General features: G+C 44.8%; 1 protein-coding gene across 2 annotated transcripts in view; it reads left to right on the forward strand.

The window, feature by feature from the left end:
* The first annotated feature begins 10,929 nt into the window (after nucleotides 1-10,929).
* Nucleotides 10,930-27,988, forward strand: part of STK24 (serine/threonine kinase 24) — a 100,741-nt gene continuing 83,682 nt past the window's right edge. The window contains exon 1 of one of the 2 annotated variants that reach the window (XM_036299338.1): nucleotides 10,930-11,315. In XM_036299338.1, coding sequence (XP_036155231.1) covers nucleotides 11,274-11,315 — 42 coding nt within the window. In that variant the 5' untranslated portion in view covers nucleotides 10,930-11,273. The remainder of the gene's footprint in view (nucleotides 11,316-27,988) is intronic. The other variant, XM_036299340.1, reaches the window with a different exon arrangement.

The following is a 27,988-nucleotide window of genomic DNA, read 5'->3' on the forward strand; positions in this document are numbered from 1 at the left end:
CATACCAACATCCGAAATATGGGGGTGCCAGAAGAAGAAAGAGAGCAAGATATTGAAAACCTATTTGAAGAAATCATGACAGGAAACTTCCCCTACCTGGTGAAAGAAATAGACTTACAAGTCCAGAAAGTGCAGAGAACCCCAAAGAAAAGGAATTCTAAGAGGACCACACCAAGACACATCATAATTAAAATGCCAAGAGCAAAAGACAAAGAGAGAATCTTAAAAGCAGCAAGAGAAAAACAGTCAGTTACCTAAAGGGAGTACCCATATGACTGTCAGCTGATTTCTCAACAGAAACGATGCAGGCCAGAAGGGAGTGGCAAGAAGTATTCAAAGTGATGAATAGCAAGAACCTACAACCAAGATTACTCTACCCAGCAAAGCTATCATTTAGAATTGAAGGTCAGATAAAGAGCTTCACAGATAAGAAAAAGCTAAAGGAGTTCATCACCACCAAACCAGTATTATATGAAATGTTGAAAGGTATCCTTTAAGAAGAGGAAGAAGAAGAAAAAGGTGAAGATAAAAATTATGAATAACAAATACATAACTATCAACAAGTGAATCTAAAAATCAAGTGAATAAACAATCTGATGAGCAGAATAAACTGGTGAATATAATAAACTGGTGAATATAATAGAATCCGGGGCATAGAAAGGGAGTGGACTGACAATTCTCGAGGGGAAAAGGGTGTGGGGGGTGCAGGAAGAGACTGGACAAAAATCGTACACCTATGGATGAGGACAGTGGAGGGGGTGGTAAGGGCAGAGGGTGGGGTGGGAACTGGGTGGATGGGAGCTATGGGAGGAAAAAAGAGGAACAACTGTAATAATCTGAAAAATAAAGACTTAATTTTTTAAAATCCCCTAGGAAAATCATATCAATTTACACTTCCACCAGCAGTGTATACATGCCCGTTTCCCTATATTTTTAAGCACTTTGTAAATAGTAGAATTTTAAGCTTTAAACTTGCCTGTGTCTGACACAAATAAGCAAACATTTATTATAGTTTTCTTCTGTAGCCTCATATCAGGAACATTCTTAGAATCACAAGGGAAAAAACTAAACTTGAATGCTGACCTTAAAGAGCTCATGATTCTTCACACATAATTCTTCCATGAGTCCTTTTCATTATGCAGGTTCATTGGTAATGTTCCCGGAAGGCCTGGATCCTCAGTATGGAAATTTGTTTCCTCGTGTTCTCACCAGTTGTATATGTAATTTGGACCCTGCCTTTATCTTTAACTACAATTATGTAGTATGGGATACATTTACAATACCCAGCCCAGGATAGCTCCTTTGTCTCTTCCTGTCAACTCTACAGACATGTAGCATGTTTATAGTTTCTCTTTCCTCCTTCCTGTACTTCCCCAAACTTGTCCTGTTTAAACTCTATTCAATGGTCTGATCACTCACCCAGCTTACCAAGGTCATTCATTGAGATTCAGGGTTCAGCAAAGGACACCTGGGCACAGATCTGGCCTGCCAGCTGTGTTTATAAACAAAGTGTCCTTGGATCAACTCATGCTCATTTGTGGGGTATAGTCTGTGGCTGTTTTGCTGACAACAGTGAAGATCATACAATCCACATAGTCTAAAATATTGACTATTCAACCTTTTACAGAGAGTTTGCCAACCCCTGATTCTTATAATTCTACAAGAAGATCCTGAATTTAATAAGATTAAGCAACTACACAAGTGACCCTCCATCTCCCCCACTCCAGGTCTTTTGTCTGCTCTCCCCCAACGCCTACCCTCTAAGAGACTGTCCTCTGTCCCTGGATTCTGATGGAATGATTCTGCCCCACTCACTGCACCAGCCAATCAGAATCACCCCTACAACTTTTGGTAGAGCTATCAGGAGAGATGCTCCCTTTAAATCTGGATTCTCACAGTGTGAGGATGATGAAGGTCTAAGGCTGACATAACTTTCCTGCTCTCCTATGGAAAGAGATGGAAAGAGCCCATCTGACAAGTAATGCAGGCAGAGGCCAACGAGCCAAAATATCAAGACACACAGAGTCCTGATTACCATCTTTGAATCCCCAAGTCAAGTCGTCGGAAGCTAATTTCACCTCCTACAATTTTTCTCTTTGAACTTGACTGTGACTTCCTTATAAATACTAAATCTCCCAGTTATACAAGACAATAAATTACTCTTTCTTTTTAAGCTAATTTAATTGGGTTTCTGTCATATGGAAACAAGAGTTCAGACAAGTAAAAAACTCGAACCAGGAATGGAAGGTGCAAGAGAAAAATTGGGTAGTTTGCATGGGTAAGACTGGATGGAAGACAGTATCCGGAGAGCTGGTGATCCCTGGCTTGAACGATCCTTGGTCTGAGGTTGGCCGAATGGTTACCAGCTGTACTTCAGGACCTGGATTATTTGTAGGCTTTGGACTCAGTAGGTACAGAGGATGGAAATCTATATACATTGGTCTAAACAAAAGAGGGAGCTCTCCACCAGAGGCCACTGGCCTGGGGCTCTGGATGCCTTGGCACTGCCCATGGCACAGACATCTGCCATATGGGTGTGCCACAGCCCACCATTTATGAGGATCTAGATATAAAAAGGCCAGAAAATGCAATGAAAAGGTTCAGGTACAGGGACCCTGACTCAACAGGTTGATGACTTTGGTCTTCTACTTAGTTTTCAGAGCAATTTAGTGACTAATTTCAAATCCATGGTTCCCACTCTGCCCAAGGTGCTTTGAGTACTGCAGAGAATTTACAAAGGTACCATGAGATATTTTTAATTTTTTTAGGAAACACAGCAGTACTAAACATCTATCAGATACCATACTGACAGGTGTGGTATCACAGTTATAACATTCTTTTCAATGATGTCATACGTCTTGCAAAGCTATTGCTTATATATTTGGCAGTTGCTGTGATAAATAGCACAACAGTCAGTGAAACCAGAACTGAAACTGGTGGTGTCCAATCTGATTCTAAGGTTTAAAAATGTTGTGCAGTGTCCAACAGGAACACCTGTACCCTTTGCAAATAATTGTAATTACTTAATAATGAAATTAGCCTGGCCGGTGTGACTCAATAGTTGAGCGTCAACCCATGAACCAGGAAGTAGCTGGTTTGATTCCCAGTTGGGAGGCGTGCAGGAGGCAACTGATTGATGTTGATGTTTCTCTCTCATCAATGTTTCTATCTCTCTCTCCCTTCCTCTCTCTCAAAAATCAATAAAAACATATATTTTTTAAAAAGAATGAAATTAAAATATTATTTTTAATTTGTAGCATTCTTCAAATTAATTAGTCAGCCTATATGAGACTACTAAGCAATTAAGACAGAAATACTCAACTTGTTTGTACCTAGCTTCTTAGTTCATTGGACTGTTACATGCTATGAAAAATTACTACGATACTAAGGGTGCTGTGAAGGAGAAAGTTTGGTACCTTTGCACTAAGATGATCCCAGAACCCCAAATCCTCACCAATAGAGCTGGGCTAGTAAAGTAGTGCAGCCTCCCGAAGGACCAGCCTGCCCAGGCTCCTCTCGGGTGAGGCCATGAAGGACCACGGAAAAGGTAGAACCTTCCAAAGAACAGAGCCAGTGCAGCACAGCGCTGACCCAGGCCCTCCTCCTACTGCCTTACTTTCAGGGAAGGCGTCATGCACAGTTGACCCTTGAATAAACATGAGTTTGAATTGCGCAAGTCTACTTATATATATATATATAGTTTTTTTCAATAAATACTATAAAATGTATTTTCTCTTATGATTTTCTTAATAACATTTTCTTTTCTCTAGCTTACTTTATTGTAAGGATACAACATATAATATGACACCTCCAAGCTCAGCACAAGTAACAGCCATCTGCAGATTGCTTTGTATGTCATGCAGGATGGCTCTGGGCAAGGCACAGGCAAAAGGGCCTGCACCTACTAGACCTAGCATATTTGTTCACCAGCTTCAGAAGCACCACCCAACAACTTCCACCAGAGACACACTCAAGGGGCAGACTCATATAACAAAATATGTGTTAATCAACTATGTTATTGATGAAGCTTCTGGTCAATTGTAGGCTATTGGTAGTTAAGTTCTGGGGGGAGTCAAAAGTTATAAGTGAATTTTTAACTGCACAAGGGGTTGGTGCCCTGCATTGTTTAAGATTCAACTATATGCTATAGATCAGTGGTTCTCAACCTTCCTAATGCCGTGACCCTTTAATACAGTTCCTCATGTTGTGGTGACCCCCAACCATAAAATTATTTTCGTTGCTACTTCATAACTGTAATTTTGCTACTGTTATGAATCATAATGTAAATACGTGATATGCAGGATGTATTTTCATTGTTACAAATTGAACATAATTAAAACACAGTGATTAATCACAAAAACAATATGTAATTTTATATGTGTTTTCCGATGGTCTTAGATGACCCCTGTGAAAGGGTCATTTGGCCCCCAAAGGGGTCGCGACCCACAGGTTGAGAACCGCTGTTATAGATGTTATTTCCCTTTCTCTCCCCTTTCATAAACAAGTTTTTAAGGTGGCTATCAAAACGTTCTTTTCCATAATATATTAAGCACATTAAGGAAGATAACACTTACCATTTAGATACAGATTGCTGGTCTGTGAAATGCCACATTCAGAGACAAAGAGTAACACATATTATCCAGAGCCCCTGGACTAGGATGGTCTAACTAGAAGGCACTTGGGCTTGACTTACTTTGGGGAAGAGATAGTACATGAATGGTCACACCTGGGTGGGCTGTGTTATGTTGGGAAGGGTACAGAAGAAAACATACACATGGAAAAAGAGAACACGTGTGTGTGCACAAGTATATACATGTGCTGGGCACTGACAGTTGGAATGTATCAGACCAGAATCTTTTCTTAATTGAGAAGCTGCCGCTTCCACAGTGCATGCTTTTGCGATTGGACTGTTCCCTCCCCGCCTCTTCTTGTCCTCTGGTTACAAGGATGCACATACACCAATTTGAGTTCCTTCACTAGATGTGGCATATGGGCACAGGGTAGGAGAAAGCCACTCTCCTCTCCCTGGGATTACAAGGACCATATAGAGTGACTCTTGACAGCACATATGAGGATACAGCCACACAGAGCCTAGCAGAGGCGAAACACAGAGGAAAGGCATAGAGAAAGAGCATGCTGATTTTTATCATTGAACTCTCCCTCCTGGATTTATCCACGCCTGATTTAGCTAAGCTGTCACTGAGCTAAAATTTCCTTTTTGTGCTTATGGAGGTTTGAGCTAGGTTTCTGTCGCTTGTTCTTCAAAGAGTTCTGACTAATACTATTACTAACGCAGCTTCTTAGGAAACCAAATAAAACTGGGCTGGAAAATCAAGGTATGAGACAACATGCTTAGTTGTTTTTGTTGTTGTTGTTTTGCTTTTTGTTTTTTTGTAGTGAAGACTTTACAAAGAGGTGTTTAGGTCAGTATTTTCACCAGGGGTCCAAGAATACTTGGCTATGTGCATTAGGAACCAGTGCCTGTAACTCATAGGCTCATTTTACCTTTGTGTGGTTATATAATCCTCTTTAAGCACACAATTCCCTAGGTCCCCTTGAAGTGAAAATTAAAATAATTTCCCACAATTTGTCTTCCTTGTCAAAAAGCAGGGCCAAGGGCTTTTAAGAACTGGTGCTGCAGTTTTTGTGACCGTAGGACAGATGACATCACCCTTCTGGGGATGATTTCATTTATGCCCTTTCTGGATAGAACTGAAAGCAAACTCAGCCCCTGGAGGGAGGGAAATACACACACACACACACACACACACACACACACACACACACACACACACACACACACATGGGCTTGATGAGTCTTTGTATACTGGAGCCTTTATAAGCTGATTGGCATGGTCAAGTGGCCATTGTTCAGAGAGAGACAAGCCCCATTAATTGGCTCTTTGCCAGGCAAAATTGCACTTGAGAATTTTTCTAGTGAGCCTGTTCTAATGCGCCCTTCTAAACAGACCAAACTTCTCTAGTGTGAGCCTCTGGAACTTCCACACTGAGATTGTGTAACTAATCCCCCTTCCCCATGCGGATCTCAGACCCCAGTCCTCCTTGGAAATTTCACCTCCAACTGCAATGATAGGGGTGAAGGAGGCACTAGAGAGAAAGATAGACCTTAGTAAAGCAGTAACATTTTTGCTGAAATTCGTACTTATTACTTTTGATGTACTCCCTGCAAAATATTCTGAACTCTTTTCTGATAGGTTTTGCCATGTATTCCAGATGACTTCTTATAATTAATTAGAAATATTTAACCTGCTTCTGCACTCAGTTGTCCAGTGATTGGAGATTAGTGCCTTGGTTTCTATGGGAGATAAAGTTTAGAGACTACGCCCAAGGAAATATGAAGCAATGCCTTTTAGCAGAAATGTGAAGTATGTACCAAGGTCCAGAGGCCTTGGGAGAGGAGAAAGGAAGCGCTAGCTCATGGAGCTGAGCCTGGAGGAACCAGTTACAGAGCACTGACCATAAATACATATACAGTAAAAGGGGTGTGTTATGGGCTGAGTGAGTGTCCCTGCCCCCCAATTTATATGTTGAAGTCTTAATCCCCAGTGTCTCAGACTGTGACTGTTTTTAAAGATAGGGTCTTTAAAGAGGTAATTAAGTTGAATAAAATCATTAGGGTGAGCCCTAGTCAAATCTGGTGAGTGTCCTTATAAGATGAGGAGATCAGGACACACACACACACACACACACACACACACACACACACACGGAAGATTATGTGAGGGCACAGAGAAAATGGCCATCTATAAGCCAAGGAAAGAGGCCTCAGAAGAAACAAACCCTACTGATACCTTTACTTTAGACTTCTAGCCTCAAGAACTGAGAGGAGATAAACTTCTGACATTTAGGCCACCCCGCCCATGGAACTCTCTAATAGTGATGTTGCTGTGAGAGTTTGTGCTCTGAGTCTCACTCCCACAGAAACTGCCTTTTCATCATTCCACAATGTAGCTGGACCTTTTCTGAGGGCTTCAGCACACATTTTCTTGCTGTCATGTCATCTAAGTATGACTAGCCATGCTTCTTTTACTGATCTCAGTAATCTGTCTTCCTCTTTTGTGTCTTCACCTGCTGAACATGTGTAGAAATTTGCCAAGCCTTCTGTTAGCTACTTATCCAAGCTACTCATATTTCTCTCTTTAAAGTTCACCGGGTAAGTCCCTTTCTTTAATCTGTAAATTTAAATTGCTAATGTGCTACTTGTCTAGCTGTTCTTTATAAAGTGGCATTTGGGGGTGTTTATCTTTTCAACTCAGAAGAAGTGAAGAGATTGATTGTTGAATTCTTGTTTTTTTGGCTGCATTCTGAGCTCTGCGGAGGCTATGAGCTGGCTTAGGGGAAGTAAAAACACAGGGTTCTATATATGGAAGGCCTTACATAGGTTTATGGAAATGTTCTTTGTGGTCCCAAATATGTGTCAGAGCACAAGTCATTGCCCAATTTATGTCCTTAGGTCAACACAAGAAACAAAGAGGGCCATGGATGAAAATAATTCCATGGGTTAGTGTCTCCATGGAGACTAGGAAATGCATACTCTCTATAGAGACCCTCAAAATCTCTCCTTCTGTTATTACAGTAGTATATGATCTGTTGTACTTCTAAGTTAAGGGTTAAAGGAAGAGGGACAAGAGGAAGAGAAAGGATAAACCTCTTCTTTCCTTAGTAGAAATATAGCTATTGTGACTAAATTTAATCAATTGAGTTATAAAATTCTTAAGTTAGGATTCTGGGAGGCCATATCCCTAGGACAGAATAAGAGGCACCTGAGAATCTAGTATTTATATGCCCAACGCTGAACCAGATACATGTCTGTCATGTAGGTGGCATTCAAAAAATGTATTTGCGTATACATGAATATAATGAGCAATTGGGCAGGACCACATGATGGGCTTGGGCCCTGTCAATCATTTCTGCTCTGCTAGAACAAAGAGAGAGAGTCACTATCCAGGGTCTACTGGGTAATGTCTGAATATGACTGAGTGCAACAGTAACTCCTAATTTGCTGCTTCTCTTTCAAGGAGAATGGTGTTCGATAGTATAAATATGGCCAAAAGAGGAAATGAAGTTCAGTTATGGTGAGGAGATTAAACAGGGTGTAGGGAAACAGACCAGCTAATGAATGCAAGTCACTGTGTCCAGATAAATTATATCCCACTGTAACCCACATGTTCTGAACCTCACTAGCCTCTGGATGCCAAAAGGGACTCGGATTACTTTTTTATACCCAGAGTATTATGGTCCAATCCCCCTGTGGCTTCTTTTTTGGAAATTAACCCACAGCAAAATAGGCCCCACTGTTTGAGTTACCTCTGGTAATGCCTCAGATCAGTGCCCAAACATTTCTGTCCATTTGTCCTGCTTCTCCCTCCTTATATTGCTGCCCTGTTATTGCCTTGCCTGCTAACCTTAAGGAGAAACCTCTTATCCTGATGGTCTCTTGGCTGACTACTGAGAGAAAAAAATCATCTTTAATTCCAGAGATAGCCACTGCTGAATCTTGGTGCATATACTTCCAGGTTTTTCTCTGTTTACATGTGTACACATAAAATTACACACATATTATAAATGATATATATTTAAATTTATATATACACTAGAGGCCCAGTGCATGAAGTTTGTGCACATGTGGGATCACTAGGCCTGACTGGTGATCAGGGCCGATCAGGTTCCCCGCCTCCTCCTTCCCTTGCTGCCTGTGCCACCACTACATGGTTCCCCACCTCCCCGCCCCCCCTTCTTCACTCACTGCCCTTGTGTCTGCTGCCACCCACCCCCGGTTCCCCATCCCAGCCCAGGGGCCTGGCGGCCTGGGGGGAGAGACTGGGAGGTTGGCCGGCAGGCCCTATTGGAGATTGGGACCTGTGGGCTGGGGCAGCTCCTGTGTTGAGCATCTGGCCCCTGGTGGTCAGTGCGCATCATAGCGACTGGTCATTACAGTTTTTCTGTCACAATGGCCGCTTAGGCTTTTATATACTTTTATATATATAGATGAAGTAGCTTGAGATCAGGCTTTACATATTGTTTTGTACCCTGAATTTACCAACATAAAGGTATTTTGCCATATTACTAAATATTGAAGTACCAATTTTAATTACTATGTAGTACTAACTGATGCATATATTATCATTTAACAATTTCTGTTAGACTTTTAATCTGTTCCCAGTTTTCCATAATTATAAGTATCATTGCATTGCATCTTTTTATATCCATTCTCATGCATTTCTTGGTTGTTTCCTTAGCACACATTACTGTAAGCAGGATTCTTGGGATGAAGATTATGAACATTTTTAATATTCATGCTCTTGCTTGTTTTGTTTTCATCTATGTTTTCTAAGTACACAAAATTTACACAAGATGATGAACTCCTAGGTATGAGGGTTCATGCTTTTCTCAACTTTGTACCTACCACACTCCCTTCACAGTACTTGGAGCTGGCAGGTTTTAGTGAAGTTAGTGTACCACCACCAACCACGAAGGTTTTTGAAGGTATCTTGGAGAACCCTGAAGAAAACACGTACATTTCAAAAGGGAAAGCAGGGTTCAAGTTTTAGCACCCCTTTCCTTGCCTGACCCAGAGCATGGGAGGAAAATGAAATTCTCCGAGTACAATGACACCTCAGAGAATAAACACGCCTTATCTCAGTGGAGGACTTTTTAGAGTTTCCTCCAACAGTCTGTGAACTCTTGGGGGCTCATTTTTTTCTATGTCCAGTCTCACACAGCAATGGTGCAACATGGGCAGTCATGGGCATGAGGGGATACCAGGGCCCCAAAAACTTGAGGTACAGATTATTTCAGTGGCTACTGTTCTGTCATTATAAATAAAACTAGAGGCCTGGTGCATGAATTCCTGCACAGGTGGAGTCTGGCTGGCCACCCCGGCCTAGATCGGGGCAGCCCGTGGTGGTGGTGGTGGTGGTGGTGGTGGTGGTGGTGTTTGGAGGGAGGAAACGCGGGAGGGTAGCCACCCCCATCCGGCCTGCTAGCCGGCCACAGTGCATGTCATAGTGACCAGTCACTCAGGTCGCTTGGCTTTTAAATATATAGATACTTCCCAGAGACGGCACGGACTCCTTTATTTCTTTCCTCTAGTTGGAGAACAGGGGATTAAAAGGTGGAGGCAGAGCTTTTGCAGGCAGCGGAAAGAGGGAGAGGGCTGGGGAAAGTCTAGACACGTTTCCTTCGATTGTCCTCCCTTCCTCCCCGCCCCTCCCTCCGTTTTTTCCTTCTCGTGGTGGACGCTTGGGCCTCGGACCAACAGGAGCCCAGCGACCCGGCCACGGTGGGGTTCAGCAGCCTCACCGCTCCGCATTCCAAGCGGGGCTGCTTTCAAGTGGCTAAAGCGCTGGGAGCCCACAGCTCCCGGACTCTCCCTCTCGGTTTCCTCCTTGGGTCGGTTGCAAACTTCACGGAGACACCCAAGCAGCTCTGCCCTGGTAGTTCTGCACCGCCCGGCCAGGCACTCTTCCTCGAGGTCTCCAGGCCCACAGTCTGCGCTGGGGGAGGGGAGGTCGCCCCAGCCCATGCCCCGGGCAGGCGGACAGGGGGACTGCGGTGCAGGGGGGCTAGCTTGGAGAGCTGGAGGAAGATGGCAGAGTAAGAGTTGGTAGGAACCTGCGCCTGCCCGGCCAGACTTCCTAAGCTTCTACCAGGCCCAGCCCAGGCCCCCTCCCCGCGCCGGGCGGACTGGCTGAGGTCCCCTCCCCGCACCCAGCGCCCTCCTCCCGGTCCACCCCCGGGGGCGGGAGCCGCTCGCAGCGACGCTCGGGTCCGTGCCAGGCCGGCAGGCGGCGGCGCAGGCGGAGGGCCTAGGGCGCCGGGGCCGGAGCCTCCTCCCCCTCCCGGAAGCGCGGGGCGGGGTCCCCGGCCGGGCCGCGGAGGCGGGCGCGGGGGCCGGCGGGGCGGGGCGCGGCGCTCGCGGGCTCGGCCGTCTGTGCGCGCCCACTCCGGCTCCAGGCCGCCGGGCTCCCGCCGAGCAGCTCGCGCCGAGGCCCCGCGCCCCTCGCAGCCGCCCCGGGCGCCGTGCATGGAGACGCCGCCCGCCGCCGGACCCCGCCGCTGAGCCACCGTCTGGCCGGGACCCGCGGGGGCTGCGGTGGCCTCGGGCTCCCGCCGGCCCCGCCGAAGCCGCACTCGGGCTTGGCCGGCCGCCCCCGCCGCCCGAGGGCTGCGCGTGGCCCGCGGGCCTGGTCGCCCGCGCGAATCGCCGCGGCCCGGCCGCCCCGTCCCAGGAAGCGGCCGTCCCGAGCGCCATGGCGCACTCCCCGGTGCAGTCGGGCCTGCCCGGCATGCAGGTAGGCAGGGGCCGGCGCCGAGGGAGGAGGCGGGAGGGATGCGCGGGCCGGGGCGGAAGCGGGGAACTTGGCGGTGTCCGCACGGCCCCCACGCCGCCCCTTCCGGGGTCGCGCCGGCCCCCCGGGCGCCCCTGCGCGGCGCCGCGCACTCGGGCCTGGGGCTGCGGCCTGGAGGCGGCCCTCGCTGGCTCCGAGTCGCGGTGGTGGTGGTGGGGGGGATGCGGGGCGCCGGTGGGGTGCGGGCCGCCTCGCCCTCCGCGCTCCCCTCTGCCCCCCGCGTCTCCGAGCGCAGGCCCGGCGCGGCCCCAGCCCCTGGGGAGGAGGGAGAGCGGGGGGAAGTGCCTTTGGAGGCCCCGGCACCGTCCCCGGGCCCTGCGCGCGGCGGGGGGCGGGGGTCGGCGGGCGGCGGAGGCCCCCTCCCCTCCCCTCCCCTCCCCTCCCCTCCCGAGGAGCCGGCAGTGAGTTGCGGCGGGAGGGGAGCCCGGGGCGCGCGGCGACCAGTCCGGGCCGGGCGGCGGCGGAGGGTGGGGTGCAGGAAGGTGCAGCTGCCGGCCCCGCTCGCAGTGCGCTTGTTCCGCGCGTTTCCTCCGGGGCCGACGGCCGGGAAAGTGCGAGCCTGGAAACCGGGAGCAGGAACCCGTGGGCCCCGAGCCGGGGCTGACCCGCCGAGCCCGGGGCGCTGGGCTGGTGGACGTCGAGGCTGGATGGGATCCAGACGAGTTCCTCCCCGGGACACCTCTCCGCTGGTCCTGGGTGGCCTCTTGGCCTGCCGGTGACTTTTTGGGGGGGAGGAGTTGAATTCCTAATATACACGGATGCACCCAAGCTTTCCTCCTTCGGGGGCTGTTTTTGGCCTTTTTGAAAAAACACAATCACCATCCTCGGCTGATGTGTCACGTTGGTCAGCGTGTATAAGTGGTGGCCAAGGGATGGGGACTGACATCTCCGTGTAGTTAGGGCATGTCCTTCAAGTTCTGTTCTCCCAGTTTAGTTTAGCGAGTGAGCCCAAGGAAGCCACCGCAGTACCCCAGCGGATTATTTCTCTTAGAGGCATCTGCCGGCCCAGGCGCCCTTCCTGCGCTCCTGAGGGCTGGGACCCGACCTCCTGGAAGTCGGGAATCTGTTCTCTGCCCAGCAGATCATTTTCTCTCTCTTTTAAAGCATAAAAAGAAACCTGGACTTCACCGTTCAGGTTTGAAATAGAAAAATGGTAACATCATGTTGCCAGAATTGTAGTCCAAGGTTTTCTTTTTGTTTGTTTTGTAATTTTTTTTTTTAAAGGAGCGGCAGTTAAAGTTAGTATCTGAAGAGTGTGCTTCAAGAAAACTGCCCTTGAATCTCATCTAAAGAGTTTTAAAACTCAACAGGATTTAAGAACTCAGCTTCCCCTCACTGCTAGGTGAAAATCAGATGTGGCTTCTTGGTATTTCCTAAAGTTCCTGCTTTGGTTTGGTTTGAATGGGAAGGCAGGGTGAACTGGGTGAAAAATTATTTCTGACCAGCAGAGCAAGAAGGCCCTCTTGTAATGATAAAAAAATGCTTCCTGTTAGACTGACTTACGCTGTTAATCAGGTTGCAATCTAGCACAAATGCCTCCCTTCGCACGAGGTATTCAGCCTTTGTGGAAAGAGAGTCAGTTTGAAAAGGTACTTAAAGCCCCACTGGCTGGTGCCCTGTACCAGGTGGTATCAGGTCTTAGACTTTTTTTGTCCTAATTTTTTTTCTTCAAGCGTGGACCAACATTTTTAAATCATGGGCAAAGAAGGTGAATTTCCTTTAACAATTTTGCCTCTCAAATAAATATAGTGTATTTCCTACATAATGTTACAAGGGAGCGGTTTTTATTTTCCTTTTTCAGGATAAAAGCTGATGAGTTTTTATTTGGTTAAAACAACCGAATTTGCAGCTGTTACAGTGTCAGAAGTGCAAAGGTGACTTCTGACAGTCATCCCAGCATTTACAGCCACAAACTGTTTGATACTATATTTGTATTTACATCTACAAACTGTATAGTTGTTTTTAGTGTGCCATTTGGGGAAGAACATTCTCCCTCCCCCCCCAAAACAAGCACATTTATTTTCTTTGCATTAGCAGCTGCCCAGGGAGGCTTTCCTCAGAGTTGTTGAGGATTACGTTACAGGCACGCCTGGCGTTGACTGTTCTCTAGGATAAAACAGAACTACTAACCCTCCTGTGCCCTGTCCTGATACATCTCATGCCCCTTCCTTTTTTTTCCTATCTCGTCTCCTGACCAGGGCTCATAAGGAGCTCACTTAAAAATTTCAGAAAGGCATCAGCGTGCATTGGCAGCTTAGGCAGAGATGCTTAAAAAATAAACCTGAATGAAAGGACATTTTAGTAGAAACATAATTTTTCACTGTTTTGCAAATCATTTTTATGCCTCTTGATTCTTACTGGTACCACTTGAAGCGTAGGTATCTCTATGCCATTATCTAGGTGTGGAAACCAGCAGAGCCTCATTGAACTGATGAAGGTGAGATAGTGTTGTGTGGCAAATTTGTGACTTGAAACCAGGTTATTTTCTACTTTTAAGGCCATACTCCCTACCATGATGTATTATTGCTTTATCATTACTTTTGCAGAAATTAACATTTATTTCATTCCAACTTGGGTTTGCTGAAGAAATTAGAAGTTAAGACCGATATTTTATTTATTCAATCAGTTGTTATTGAATAGTCTTGTGCCAGGGCCTAGGTGATTGATGGCTGTAAATCTGAATGACTTATCATTATAAATAAATGTTTAATGGAGGTTGCCAGGGGCCTTTCCTTTTTACCTCCCACACCTCAGTTTCATATTAACATGAGGGGTGGGGGGAAGGGGGTGTAGAAATCATGAACTGAATGTAGTAACCACAAGGAGACATGAAGAAATAGGTTGATTTGTGGATTTAACTACACCCTGTCCTTCATTGAACGTGTGGCGTTTCATTCAATTTAATTAAGATTAAAAGAAAATCAAGCATCAGTTCCAGGCAAGTGCACTGAACAGCTTATAGTTTGCATAAATTGTAATTTAAAAAGAATTAGATTTGGTCTATAAATTTCTATTACAGAATTTTATCAGTCACTTTTAAACTTTTCTGGGCCATGACCCCCGTAAGAAATATATTTTACATCTACACCTGAAACAAAAGTTTTAGGAGATAGTCCTAATCCTTCCTACTTGTGAAGTAGTTGTGTGATGTATTTTATTTTAAAAAGACACACACAAAAACAACTGGTTGCAACACTAAATTGATTTCACAGCTGAGTGGTTTTGACCTAAGTTTGACCTAAGTTCAATTAGCATGTTTTAAGGATGTCATAAGTATAGGATAGTCTCACATTTCAAAGTGTAGACATGGCTAGAAAACGGAAAGTTCCTCCTGGTCAGCATCATCCTTCCATTTCTCTCGCTGCTTGGGGGAACCTTTGCCTGAGAATGCCCCTTTGTGTGGGGAGATCGAGAAAGACATTTAATGGCCAGTTTGGATGCATTGGGAGCTTTTCTCAAGTGCTCTTGCTTACCCTGGGGAAACCTGTGTGCTCTGCAAAATCTGGGAAATGAAGGCAAACAGAAGGACAGCTGCATTTAATTGTGGCTTAAGTGCTCTTGTCCTATTTTTCCCTCTTAGTGTCACATTTCCGTAGTTTTTTCCCTGTTTCCATGGAAGAGGCCTCCCCATGTTCAGCCTGTTACCATTGGCACCGTGGGGAAAGGTTGGCATGTACAGTGTGGACATGAGGGTATTTGTGATGTAGGTTCTGAAAGCACTTGGAGGGAAATGTTGAACTGTAGGAATTGGGCCTAGTGTCGGAAAGCGTTGAGCTAGGTGGGGAGCCTGAGTTCATGTAGCACATTTGTCTGTGGAGTGTGCTGTCAGCAGCCATGGCAGGTACAGGTGAGAAACCCCTCTGGGCCTGTCCTCAGGACCTCAGCAGCCTAGTGTGGCCCGATTCAAATGAATAACTGAGGTGCTAGCTGTGGTTGGGAAGCTGGTTCTCAGGGCTGGGAGAGGAGGGGCATCTCAGGCCCAGGGAAGAGGGCCATTGTGGTAGGAAATGGTGGAAGGAGTTGGATTCTGGCGAGTGCCGCGTGCCAGTTTGGAAGGCAGCAGTAGTACTTTAGCTCAAAGGAACCTCAGGGTAGTGAGAGTAGGAGCCGAGAAGACTGAGTGGTTGGAGGTCCCCGTGCCAGCAGATTAGCCCATGTGGACCTTTTCACAAGGCTGACCAAGCCTTGGTCATCTGACCTCTCAATGAACATTTTATAGTCTTTCATTTATTTATAGTCCTTCATTTATTTATTCTCTTATTGCTGGAGTGGAGCTGAGCTTACTTATTTCCTTTGATGCAGGTTGACTTTGCTTTTCAGTTGAACTGTGTGTTTCTAGGACCTTGGTTCTAGATGTAGTGTGAGTAGTTGCTGAAGAAGTGGGGCTGTTGGTAGTTGCTGCTGCTTTCTAGTGTATGTATTTTTTCAGTCCTAGAGCCAGAGTCAGGAGTCCTTTGATCTCTTGAGAAACATACCGCTGTACTCACTGTACTCTCTACTTGGGTGATTTCTCCCAGTGATTCAGAGTTGCCTGCTTGGAAACTCCTACCTGCAGGAAACGGACCACACCCAACCAGGCCTTCTGTGGCTTTTTTTCTGCTTTAGCTGAACATTGTTATCATGAATGGAATCTGGCAGGAGTGCAGAAAATAGAAGTTGCCCTGTGATATCCCTCTCTTGCTGCTTAGAGTCAACTGCTGTCATTGGACCAGTCATTTCCCATAATTCATGTTTTTGCATTGCAGTGTATCTAAAACTCTTTCTTAGGAAAAGAAAAAGAAAAACATAGCTATTGCAACACCTGGCTCCTGGGGGTAAACACGAGTTTCCTAATCTAAAACTTGGCTCCCTGGTTTCCAGGGTTGAGATTAGAGAAAATAAAACAAGTTGTACCTTTGTTTGCTACAAAGTATAAAACATCCCAAATTGTGGATTACAAAGTAGTCTATGTACACACCCCTAAACTGCACAACTGCACAGCCCCTTGTTGACTTTAGGGACCTTTCATTATGTTCTCAGGAAGGTTCTTTGTCAGCAAAAGAAATCTTACCTGGTCAGCATCCTCCTGGTATCAGAATAAATTGTGGGAACATTTCAGGTTTTATGTTAATGCTTACCAAATATGTAGCTGTTTATCTTCCTATTATTTTAAGTCTCTTTCTACTTTTAAAAAGACATTTAGGCCTTAAGATTTGAAAGGACCATGTAGACCCAAATCCTTTGATAAAATTTTAAAAATTTAGAATTTTAATTTATATTTTATTAAAGAAATTATACATATGTCTTACAGAGTCAGATGGCTTCATAAGGTTTGCTTGGAAAGATAGCAGTTACTCCCCTTGCCTCCATTTTCTCCTCCCCAGAGGCAGCCCCTTTGATCTCTTTTAGCTGATTGTTGTTACTCCTTTGTTTATAAAGAATAATAAAGATTGCTGTTACTTTTTTTTCTTGTTTCAGACATCCTTCTGAAGATGAGTATTTAGTTCTCTTCTTGCCTCCTTCACTCTCCTGTTGTCTCCCCTTCCTCTACCCAATATAGTTACATTGTAACTTTGGTTAGATCAGTGTGAACATTAATGTGACTGTGTAAACAGTATTCACAGCCCAGCCATTAGTAAACCAGGATTACTTTTCAGATCTTTTTTGGAAGTTGTTTTTTGTAATGTACTTAGTTCTGGTAGCTGTAACAAAATAGCTTAGACTGGGTGGCTTAGCCAACATTTCTTTCTCACAGTTCCGGGGGCTGGGAAGTCTGAGATCAAGGTACTGACAGATTTAGTTTCTGGTGAGAACCCTTGTTCATTTACAGTGTCTTATTGCTGTGTCCTCACATGTTCTCTCTTAACACGTTAAGCGCATGTCAGTCACTGGTGACTGACACTATATGTACTTTCCGTCCAGAAGACAAAACAGGCTGGGCACTTAATGTGTTAAACTCTATTATTTGGATGTTGGACCTTCTGGACTGCTTTGGTCTGTCCTTTTGTGATAGAGGCTGCCTTCAGATGTCCACTCATGTCAGAGTGGGTTGGAAATCTCAGCTCTCGAATGAGGCTTTTTTAAGCATGGAGATGTTGAAACCAGTGTGTGGGCTGTTTGAATCTGAGTTTGTTGTATGATATTGAAGAATGAAGCCACACACAAAAGGGAACCAAAGTTTATTGAAGGAGGCCAGTCCTGGAAAAGGTGCAGCTGGGGTTCCAGGAGCAGGCCAGTGTTCTGAGCTTGCTTTCCATGTTACAGCCGGGTGTTAAAGTGTATTAATCTGTGTGTGGAGGCCCACATGTCCATAAACATGTGGGCGCAGGGGAGTGCATCAACCCAAGAATCTAGCTGGGGGGCAGGGGTGGTGAGAAGCAGGAAGTGCATGGCTTTTTTTGTGTATATACTTGTTAGTTGCTGATTAGTCCTTTCAAAGAATTTTGCCTTAGTAACATCTTTGAGATAGGTTTATAACAGCTTTGTGATTGGTAATCTGCAAGCTGCCTGCCTTTGCAACATTCATACATTTTAAAGCTCATGTCTCCCATAGGCACCCTTCCTTTCCAGCCCAGTTGGGGTGCCTTAGTAACTCTGCCTAGTTGGGTTCCCGGTTCTATCCCCTCCCCTCCCGCCCCCGCCCCTAATGGTCCCAGTCCCTATCTAGTTTCCCTCTGTCTCCTCAATGTCAGGTGCTCCTACTGGACTGGAGAATTGAGGAATGGCTTATGTCAGTTTCTTTTAGCTTTTTATACACATCTTCTGAAAGCCTTCCCTGGAGCCTTCTGACCTGCTCCTGGACTGGTGGTCCTTGCTCACACTTGATGTACCCCTCAAGCTGATGCCTGGTCCCTTCTCTGGCCTGAGGCCTTATGCCCACCTGAGCACTGGATGGAGGGAAAGGACAGTGTGAGCACAAGTGTCTTATGTGGCTTCATTCTGTTCCAGAAACCCTCAGCTTTCCTTTCCTGGGAATATGCTTTCAGTGGTTTCCTCGATAGGGGAGGCATGAATCAGTTGCCTGGTGTGAGGAGTGGGGAAGGCAGCCCAGTATCTGACCACTTCTTTAACTTCTCCTCATTGTAGGTGCTCCCTTCCGGAGGCACCTGTGCTCCCAGTTCCTGAGTTTTAGGGCTTCGGTTCGGCACTGGACAGGGTTGACTCTCTGCTTTCTCCACTTCTCGTTGCGCATTAGTTTTCTCCTCTCCATCTTTTTTCCCCACTACCCACTTTGCAGCTTCTGGAATTTCATTGCTGGTGCTCTTCTCTCCCCTTCTTGTACACAGAGGGTTAGTCTTTTAAGAAAACCCTCTTTAGTGGGATTTTAGGATTAACCAAAAGAGATGCGCATGCTCTCTATCTGGAAGTCACTGTTCTTCAATTTGTAAGTGAATGAATGAATAGAATTTTTTAAAAGTGAAAGTTCTACCCCCCCTTTATTTTTAAAATCTATTGTTGAAAGTATTATATATGACCCCCTTTTCTCCCATGGACCCCTTCTATCCTGCTAGCCCACCCCAGGCCCTCACCACCTTCTTGTCTGTGTTCATGGGTTATGCATTTATGCATACAAGTTCTTTGCAATGAATAGAATTTGCATTCCTAGGTCAGGACTGCTTGGGGCCTGAGGGTGGGGAAGGACTCTTCAGCCACACTGTTCTCTCCCATTGTTGGAGATTGCACCTTGTTTTCTCTCTGTAAGTAAGCAGCCTTATAAACCTGTGCTTGTTTCTCCGCATCTTTAACAGTCAGTGACCTCTACCCCCCTAACTTGGACCGAGAACCCCCTTTTCTCCATTCTGTCTCATTTACTGGTCCCAAGATCTGGTGCGCACAGGACCGTTTCAAGGAGCCCTCTTTGGAGAAACATTTGCTTAAGTTGATTGATGTTTTGGGGGCTCAGCCAATAGTCCAGAATTGATGTCTGCTTCTTGGGAGGGTGGCGGGGGCCGAGTTAGCCATGGCTGTATGTTTTGTGGCTGTCAGCACAGGACTTGAGCACAGGTGCACAGCGGATGTTGAATAGCTTGCCAGGGTGGGTTCAGGGGCCCGTGTGGCAGTCCAGTTTGCTGCTGGTCAAAGGATTGCAGACTCAGGAATGGAGAGGGGCGTCTCTATGCTCAGTGCCCCGGCACAAGCTGGGGCACTGAACAGCACTGTGCCTTACACACTTGACAGGATGGATGAATGACTCAAGGGTGCAGATAGAAGCAGGAAAAGCTGCTTTTTGGGATACTGCCTTAAAATGGTTTCCTACATAAGAACAAAGCACTTTTATTGGGTAGAAATTTACAGTGATAAACCGCTGAGTGAAAATGAAAGAACTTAGGGATTAGGTGCTAGCCAGCAGCTATTGTAGGCACAGTTTTATAGAACTTTACAGTCATTTTCAGAGTGGTTAATTCAAAGTTGTTAAATTGCTACCTGAACTCCTGATGAACTGAGAACCTGCTGAAGAAGGTATTGTTTGAACGTTCCTTTAGTGTGTTCATGAACTTTCATTGTACCAAACATTCACGAGAGGTAATTTTTTAAAAAAAAGAACAAAGAATTACTTCCACAGCAGTTCCAACTGGTAGGGGGGATTTGTTTTTCCTTCTGTTGACTCTGTTACCTGAATAGTAGAAGCCTTCTAGGAAGGGAATTGCATTTTATTGCATTCCTCCTGAGGGCCAGGCCCTGTGGTAGGCTGCTTATGCCCTTGGATTGTCCTAGAGCCTCCGTATAGGGCTGGGCTGTTACACTAGTTTCACAGATGACAAAGCTTAATGGTGGGGGTGGGAGTGCGGGTGGGGGAGGGAGGGGCCCTCAGCTAGAAAACAGCCCTCAGTTGGTATCAGAGCTCTAACTTTTGGTGCAAGCGTTTGTGGTTTTTGCTTCTCTACACCAGAATGCCTCCTACCAAGCATTTCAGATCCTGACCCTCCACCCCATGGGCTCCTGTTTCATTGTGCATACAGCTTCCGTGAAACCGTCCTAGTTCAGGGTTAGTCACTGGTGGCATTTGTAGGCACTTTTATTTCCACTGTTTAAAAAATATATATTTTTATTGATTTCAGAGAGGAAGGGAGAGGGAGAGTGATAGAAACATTAATGATGAGAGAGAATCATTGATCGGCTGCCTCCTGCACGCCCCCCCCCCCCCTCCCCCACTGGGGATTGCGCCCACAGCCAGGGCATGTGCCCTGACCAGGAATTGAACTGTGACCTCCTGGATCATAGATAGATGCTCAACCACTAAGCCACACTGGCTGGACTCCACTATTTGTTTTATTTTTTTATTTTTAAAGAAGATTTTGTTCATGTTCCAGCATTATTTTTAATTGGCATCTTGGAAGTTGGTATTGTGGGTGTGGGGGAAAGTGACTTAGACTTTAAGATGTTTTCCTTGTTCTTCCTTTATCTCTATTCTGTCTAGAGATAAAGCCCTCAGGCCCTCTTGTACAGTGGCATGGAGCCTTTGGCTTCTGTTTATTGCCTTTCAGGTATTCCCATATTGTTTTGAAGTGGGAAGCAATATTAACTGAAAAAATCCCCTGTAAATCTAGCACAATGGTTTTCACATTTTTATTTTTATTTTTTGGTGCCTGTGACTGGAATCGAACCTGGGACCCTTCAGTCCACAGGCCAACGCTCTATCCACTGAGCCAAACCAGTCAGGGCTGGTTTTCACATTTTAGTGTTTATCCTCTTCATAGGTCTGGGATGGGGTTTTTGTTTCTAACAAGTTTTTCTAATGTGTGGCTGCCTCAGGGGCCACACTTTGAGAACCACTGCATTGGACATTAAAACTCCTAAATCCCTACTGCTCCCTGCTGCGGAGCACACTACTGCGATGCCCTTTGAGAAACAGCTCAGTGGAAGCCATGCTTGGGGCCGTGGCTTGTATTTCAGAAGACCAACCTGGAGTCCCTGGTCTAACGTTGGGAGTTGAATGAGCTTTGATGTAGGAATTGCTAGAGCCTTTACTATTTCAGCATGTGTTATAAGCTGTGTGGGGCTGTTGTCTTTATGATCTTGGGACCTTATTTTTTAAGAAATGCATCTCTTAGGACTAGCATTCTGTGCTTTCATTGGAAAATCCTGAGCCAGAACAAAAGCCCTGAACCTGATAAGCTTCCACACTAACTAGTTTTTGTCATGTCACTCCCTGCTTAAGAACATTTGGTGGCTTCCTGTTGTTTTCTGACCAAATATAAACTCGAGCTTAAAATTAAGGGTCTGTGTTAATAATACCCAGCTTCCTTTCGGGCAGCTTTCCAACCACCTCTCCTGTCAGCTCACCTCATCTCCCTGTGCTCCTCCTGCCTCTGAGAACCTGCTCACCCCTGCAGGATACCCCCAGATTCCTTTGCCTGGTAACCCCTGGTGAGCTGTTAGTTATTTATATCATGTTGCCTCTTTTTCTTAATTGCATTTTAAGGAAGGAGCTTCAAAGAAGGCCTGTACCAACCAACCAGCCAGCTCCCCCTCATTGTTAGGACACAGGCCCCTGGATGAGCACCTGCTGGGGTTGAGGGTCCAGTTAGGAAATGAATGGACTCTCTTTGGACAGCCTTGACTTCCTTTTCTTGAAATTGTCCTGTTAACCCTTAATTGAAGATTTTACACACGTGTGTGTGTGTGTGTGTGTGTGTGTGTGTGTGTGTGTATCTGAACTGGGAAAAATATTCTGGATCAGTAGACCTTTTAATGTTTGGGATGTCTGATTTGATTTTTAATTTTAAAAAGTCTTTATTAGCAGTCTTTTATTAGAGTGCACTGCAATTGGCTAGACTTTGATCTTACCAGACTTGCTTATTTGAGGGTTTTCTTTTCTTTTTTATTTATTTGGGGGGGGGGGGGGAGTTGGTACTTTTTTTTAAAAAAGTCATTGTAATTTTTTGTGGTTTGTAAATGGCATATTAAGCAGACTTAGGGGATGGACTGTGACAGGGAAGGAAGTTGTGAGGTTTGGACTCCTTTCCTTTGTCAGTGAAGAATCTGAAGTCTTTTTAAAAACCCAGCTTATGTCATTCAGAATGGTTTCCTCCATATTGTCTTCTTCAAGAAAAACGAGGCACTTAAAAGTGAAACTGCTTCATTTCCTGGCCTTCGTCAGGCTGTGTGTGAAGCAGGCTAGGGATGTGATTGAAGGGTGCTCACCTAGTGATAGGGGTGCTCTCAGCACTCCCAAAGGGGTCTGGGTCATTAGTGCCAGTAGCCTGAAGGCATGACCCCAGCTACTGGGGGATGAAAGTTCTCCCCATAGGCATGAAGTAGAGTCATATTTTCAAGTGATCACACAATTTAAAACAGTTTTGAGTTGAAAAGCAGTTTCCCCAGAGCTCTACCTGACTCCTCAGATGAATTATTGTTTATGTGGCGCAAAAGGCTTCTTTAGAGAAGGCTTTCTCAGCCACCCCCTCCCAAATATGTATGCACATATATGCTTATGTACACATGTGTGTGCATATAAAAGTGTTATTTTGGTTTTTTTTTGTATTGTAATCTGACTTTATGAGTAAGTAGCCTAAAAGAAGCTCATGCCATATCGCTCCTGGTCAGAATTCATTTTTCCTCTTTATTTCTAAAAGGAACAAAATCGTCAACATCCTGAAAAATAATTGGAATGAAAAGTTAATCCAGATAAAATATTTTAAGCCTTTTAATTTATTATTATTACTTTTGCTGTTGTTGTTAATTCTCACCCAAGGATATTTTTCCATTGATTCTTAGAGAGAGTGGAAGGGAGGAAAGAGAGACGTCAATGTGAGAAAGACACATCGATTGGCTGCCTCCTCACACTCCCCCTACTGGGCCTGGGGATCGAGCCTACAACTGAGGTACATGTCCTTGAATGGAATCGAACCCATGACTTTTCAGTGTATGGGCCATTGCTCTATCCACTGAGCCAAACCAGTCAGGGCTCCTAATGGTTGTTTTAATGTCTTAACTGACTTACCTTGGCCTCCTTTAATGAAAGGCATGTCTCATCTTTAGGACACAGAGTTATAGTCAGATACACATTCCTGTTTGGCTGTGTTAGTTAGAATAATTTCTCTGCTTTCTTTTGCCTTTAGGTAAAGAAAATTATTCTTTCTCTCCCTTAACATTATTATTGGAAAACACTGTTACTGTTGTTTAGTGAGGTTTTTGTAGTTAATTGCTTTGCTTACATTGATAAGCTAGCTCAGTGGTATTACAAATACACCTTGTGCTCCTTGCTCCTTGCCCCTTGCCCAGAGGACACTGTATGTGGACTGGGGTCCACAAAGACTGTGTGTGTGTGTGTGTGTGTAACCACTCCTTTCTGGGCCACCTCTGGGCTGTTAATTAAGGGGCCTGAGGAAGATGAATAGGGAATTCCGCCTGCCTGAATTATGTTCTTCTTAATTGTCCTTCAGATGAATACACTGTATATGTGATGAATATTCCAGTTCTGGAATAGCTTTTATTTCTTTTCTGTTTCTTTATAGTCGTTCTGTTTGATGAAAAAGTGTAGAAGATATGGAAATTTGCAGGACTATGAGAGGCACAAATATTGTGACTTAAAATTGCTGCTGAATGAACATTTACCCCCAAATGGGACCAGTCTGCTTTTTAACAGTTTCATAGTGAATGCATTTTAACTGAGGGGCGTAGTCATTGAAATAATAACATACCGGGCATACATGTTTCAAGGTGCATACACGAGTGAGGGACTACTGGCGGTAACGCCAGCATTGAAGACGGGACACTGAACTCCGGGTTGCCTGGAGCAGCCTGTGGCTGGAGCACTGAGAAGGCATCCGTCCCACGGCGCTCAGATGTTCCTGCCAAATGGGCTCTTAGATCTTCCCTCTAAGGAGTTATGAAAAACAGTTGATTTCCAGGATTTTGGGTAAAGGGCATGGACCTGTTTGTGCCCTTGTACCATTTATATATAAAATGAGTAGAAAAACTTGAGAAATATAAGGTAATAACATGAGAATTTAGCATTTCTGAATTTTGCTAGACCACATTTGCTTTTTTTCTTTATTCAAATGAAAGATTTTTTTTAGGTACTTGTTTAACTCTTATGAGAGTAACACGGAAATGAAAACTTGTTGGATAGAAGTACAATTAAAGAAAAACAGGAAGTGTTGTCAGACTGTGTCATAAATATTGTTGCTATTTTAAGCTGAGAAACTCTAACTGAAGAATTTGACCATTTACCTTATAGTATTTTATAAAACTGAAAAATTAACAAGGAACACATCAATATTTTGATTGTAATTTACTCACTTGATCACCATTGTTATAATTTGATGCAAAAAAAGCAAATTTTTGTGTGTGTCAGAAATAACATTTAAACTATGGGTAGTTCCTGTGTTTCAGACTTCCTTTTTAAGTTTGTTGGTTAGAAATCCAGTGTGTTTTCTTGTAGAAATTAGTTTATAAATGGTGGTTAAGTTGAGAGGCTAGGCTTGAAAAGCCTAACGGAACTATAATGCTAAGAGTTAAGTTCCTGGTTCTGAAGGCAGGAAGCGAGTTGGAAGAGAAAGAAGAATTTTCTTTACTCTTGGTGCAGGGCTGGTCCCGTGCAATATATCCGAGTTCAGACTGGTCTGCTGTGGTGTGCTGGTCCTCACTGTTACTTCCAGTCCCCTTCTCCTCCATCCTTCGATGCCTTCTTGATACCATGTCTCCAGTGTGATGCCCTCTTTCCTACATCCCTTTAGTAGGTTTCAAAAGTTCTCACTTAAATTTCCTAGTCCTTGTTTTAAAATTGATTTTAGTTAGATGTTGGAAAAGCACTTGTACAGTTAATATGAGGTAGTATAGTCCTTTAAATACACACACACACACACACACACACACACGCACATATATGAGTATGTGAAGGCAGGTAATGCCAGGTGGAGCCACCTCCGTGCCTGGGAGAGCTGAAACATGGGCTCCTCCCTTATATATATACGTGTTTATTGTTTTCAGAGAGGAAGGGAGAGGGATAGAGAGATAGAAACATCAATGATGAGAAAGAATCATGGATTGGTTGGCTACTGCACGCCTGGCACTGTGGATTGAGCCTGCAACCGCAGGCATGTACCCTGACTGGAATCAAACCACTACCTGGTTCATAGATGGACACTTAGCCACTGAACCACGCCGGCCGGGCAGGAGTAGTCCTTTTTAAATATAGGAAGAATGTGTGTTAATCTAAATCAGGGGTGGGGGACCTCTTTGTGCCAAGGGCCATTTGGATATTTATAACATAATTCACTTATATAATTCACTTAATATAAATTTATGTTGCTGTGAAAAAAGCTCCTAGACTTATTGAATTTCAAGTCCCGCCTGCAGCTGCCTTGGCAGGGCCAGACCAAATGATTTCACAGGCCTGTTACGGCCTGTGGGCCAGACGTTCTCCACCCTGATGTAAATAGATATCTAATAGGTGGAATATCAGGCAGTGAAAATTTGATGACATTATATAAGAACTAGAGCCTGATGCATGAAATTCATTCAAGAGTAGGCCTTCCTTCCCCCGGCTGCCGGCACCGGCTTCCCTCTGGCACCCGGGACCTGGGCTTCCCTTGCAGCCCTGGCTTCATCTGGAAGGATGTCTGGAAGGACTTCTGGTCTAATTAGCATATCATGCTTTTATTATTATAGATGATGTTTAGGGTTGAAGAAATCTGCCAAGTGTCAGACACTGCTGGCATTGAGATTAGGTAGATAAATGATAAACCCTGTCTTCAAGGAGCTTACAGTCTATTAGCAGAGGCACGTATGTAAGCATATATTTCAGTTGGATAAACGGAGTTGTAGAAGGCAGCATAAAGCACAGAAGTAGCACAGAGGAGGGAGCAATTAACTATTGAGGTGGCAACTTGAAGATTAGTAAGGAGATGATGCCTGAGTTCTGTTCTAGAAGAATTTCTGTTCAAGGCAAAAAAATGACAGATTTTTTTTTTTTTTAAAGAACAGTGTTTGGAAAAGTGTAAGAATTTTGTTTTGCTGGACTTCAAAGGGAAATAAAAAACAAGAGACATGAGGTTAAAGAAGGTGGTCGGGAACCAGGTCATAAAGAAAGGACCAGGCTGAGTGGTTTGGGCTTTAGCCTATTAGGTGATGTGAAGTTCTCACAGAAGTTTGAAGTGGCAGAATGAGACCAATGTGGGGCTTTAACAGTTTGGTGGTTGGACTGTAGAGGGCAGAGGCTGGTCTCTCAGCCTGGAGACCATTCCTGTGGCCTAGGGGAGAGCTTACCAGGATTGGATTGAGTCACCAGTAGCTGGGTGAGGAGGAGGGGGAGGAATTCAAGAGGGAGCTGTGGGTAGATTGGGACGTGTTTGGTGATGATGGCAATGGAGGGAGGAGTCCTAGGATGGCCTCTAGGGCTCTGGCTTGGGTATGTTGGTTACCAATTGGTATAGAAGATAAAGGAATTCTATTTCAGATAACTGGAATGGAGGTGGAGGAGATGAGGAGGTGGTTACATATGTGGGTCTGGAACGTGGGGGAAGAGTCTGGCTGAAGACTGAGGCTGGTGGTTTATTAACTGGGTCACCAGTGGTGGAGAGCAGTAGAACAGGTGTGAGCACTGAAGACGGTGCTTGGAAGGGAGGAGCCCGTGTTTCAGCTCTCCCAGGCGCTCCACCTGTCTTTACCTGCCTTCACAGAGCCCGCACTGCTGTCAGTGTCAGGGCTTTCCTACTGGAGATCTCCACAAGGGCCCCGGGTGGAGGGAGGGGGAGGAGGGGCAGTGTGGTTGGCTAATCTGTTTTCAGTGGGAGCAGATCATGAGTTGATTGTTCATAAGTCAAAAGCAGCTTGTATGTAGTTTCTTAAGTGACAGGACTTACTTTTTAAATGTTTTACTAGATAAATCATCTGTCAGACCTCCGAGTACCCAGTATTTTAATTTTTACCCTAAAACTCATTAATGTGTACTTTCATGGATGTGACTCCTGAAATAGATTACACCGTAACTTCAAATAATTTGTATAGCAAAATTTAACAAGGATGTTGTTCGGGCATATTGGTTACACCTGCAAAAATTGGTGTAGAAGCCTCTTTGGTTAACTAAACCAAGGAAACTTTCATCTTAACCCAGACGGATGATATTGGGCTTCCTGTGGTGCCTCTTACCCCACCTGGCACAACTGGAGAGTAATAAAAAATATTGAAACACTGATAGGGGTAGGATGTTTTAAGTGATCATGTTATTAAAAGTTTACTGTTTGTACAGTTTAAGCATTACAAAATGCTACTTTTATATGAGAAAGGGATGTTGGCATTTCGTCTAGTTGGTTTAGAGGCGTGATGTTTTAGACAACTTGGGGGTCTGGAAATGACAGTTTATTAAACTTGGCAGGTTGAATCAGAATTCCGGTTTTATGACTTCTTAGCCAGAGGAAATTTTAGTAATTAAAGTGAAATGGCCCATTTTAAAGCTCTGTTCTGGCAGTGGGCATTAAATGTCTGCAAAGTGTGGGCTCTCTGGGATTAACTAGAATAATGGGGTATATATTTTTTAATAGACTTCATGTCTTAGAGCAGTTTTAGGTTAACAACAAAATTCAGTGGAAGATACAGAGATGTCCCATATATCTCCCTCTGCCCCCATCAATACCTGCAACAGATTATATTTGTTATAATTGATGAACCTACATTGACACATTATTATCACC

This window comes from Myotis myotis, unplaced genomic scaffold, assembly GCF_014108235.1.
Source record: "Myotis myotis isolate mMyoMyo1 unplaced genomic scaffold, mMyoMyo1.p scaffold_m19_p_3, whole genome shotgun sequence".
NCBI lineage: Eukaryota > Metazoa > Chordata > Mammalia > Chiroptera > Vespertilionidae > Myotis > Myotis myotis.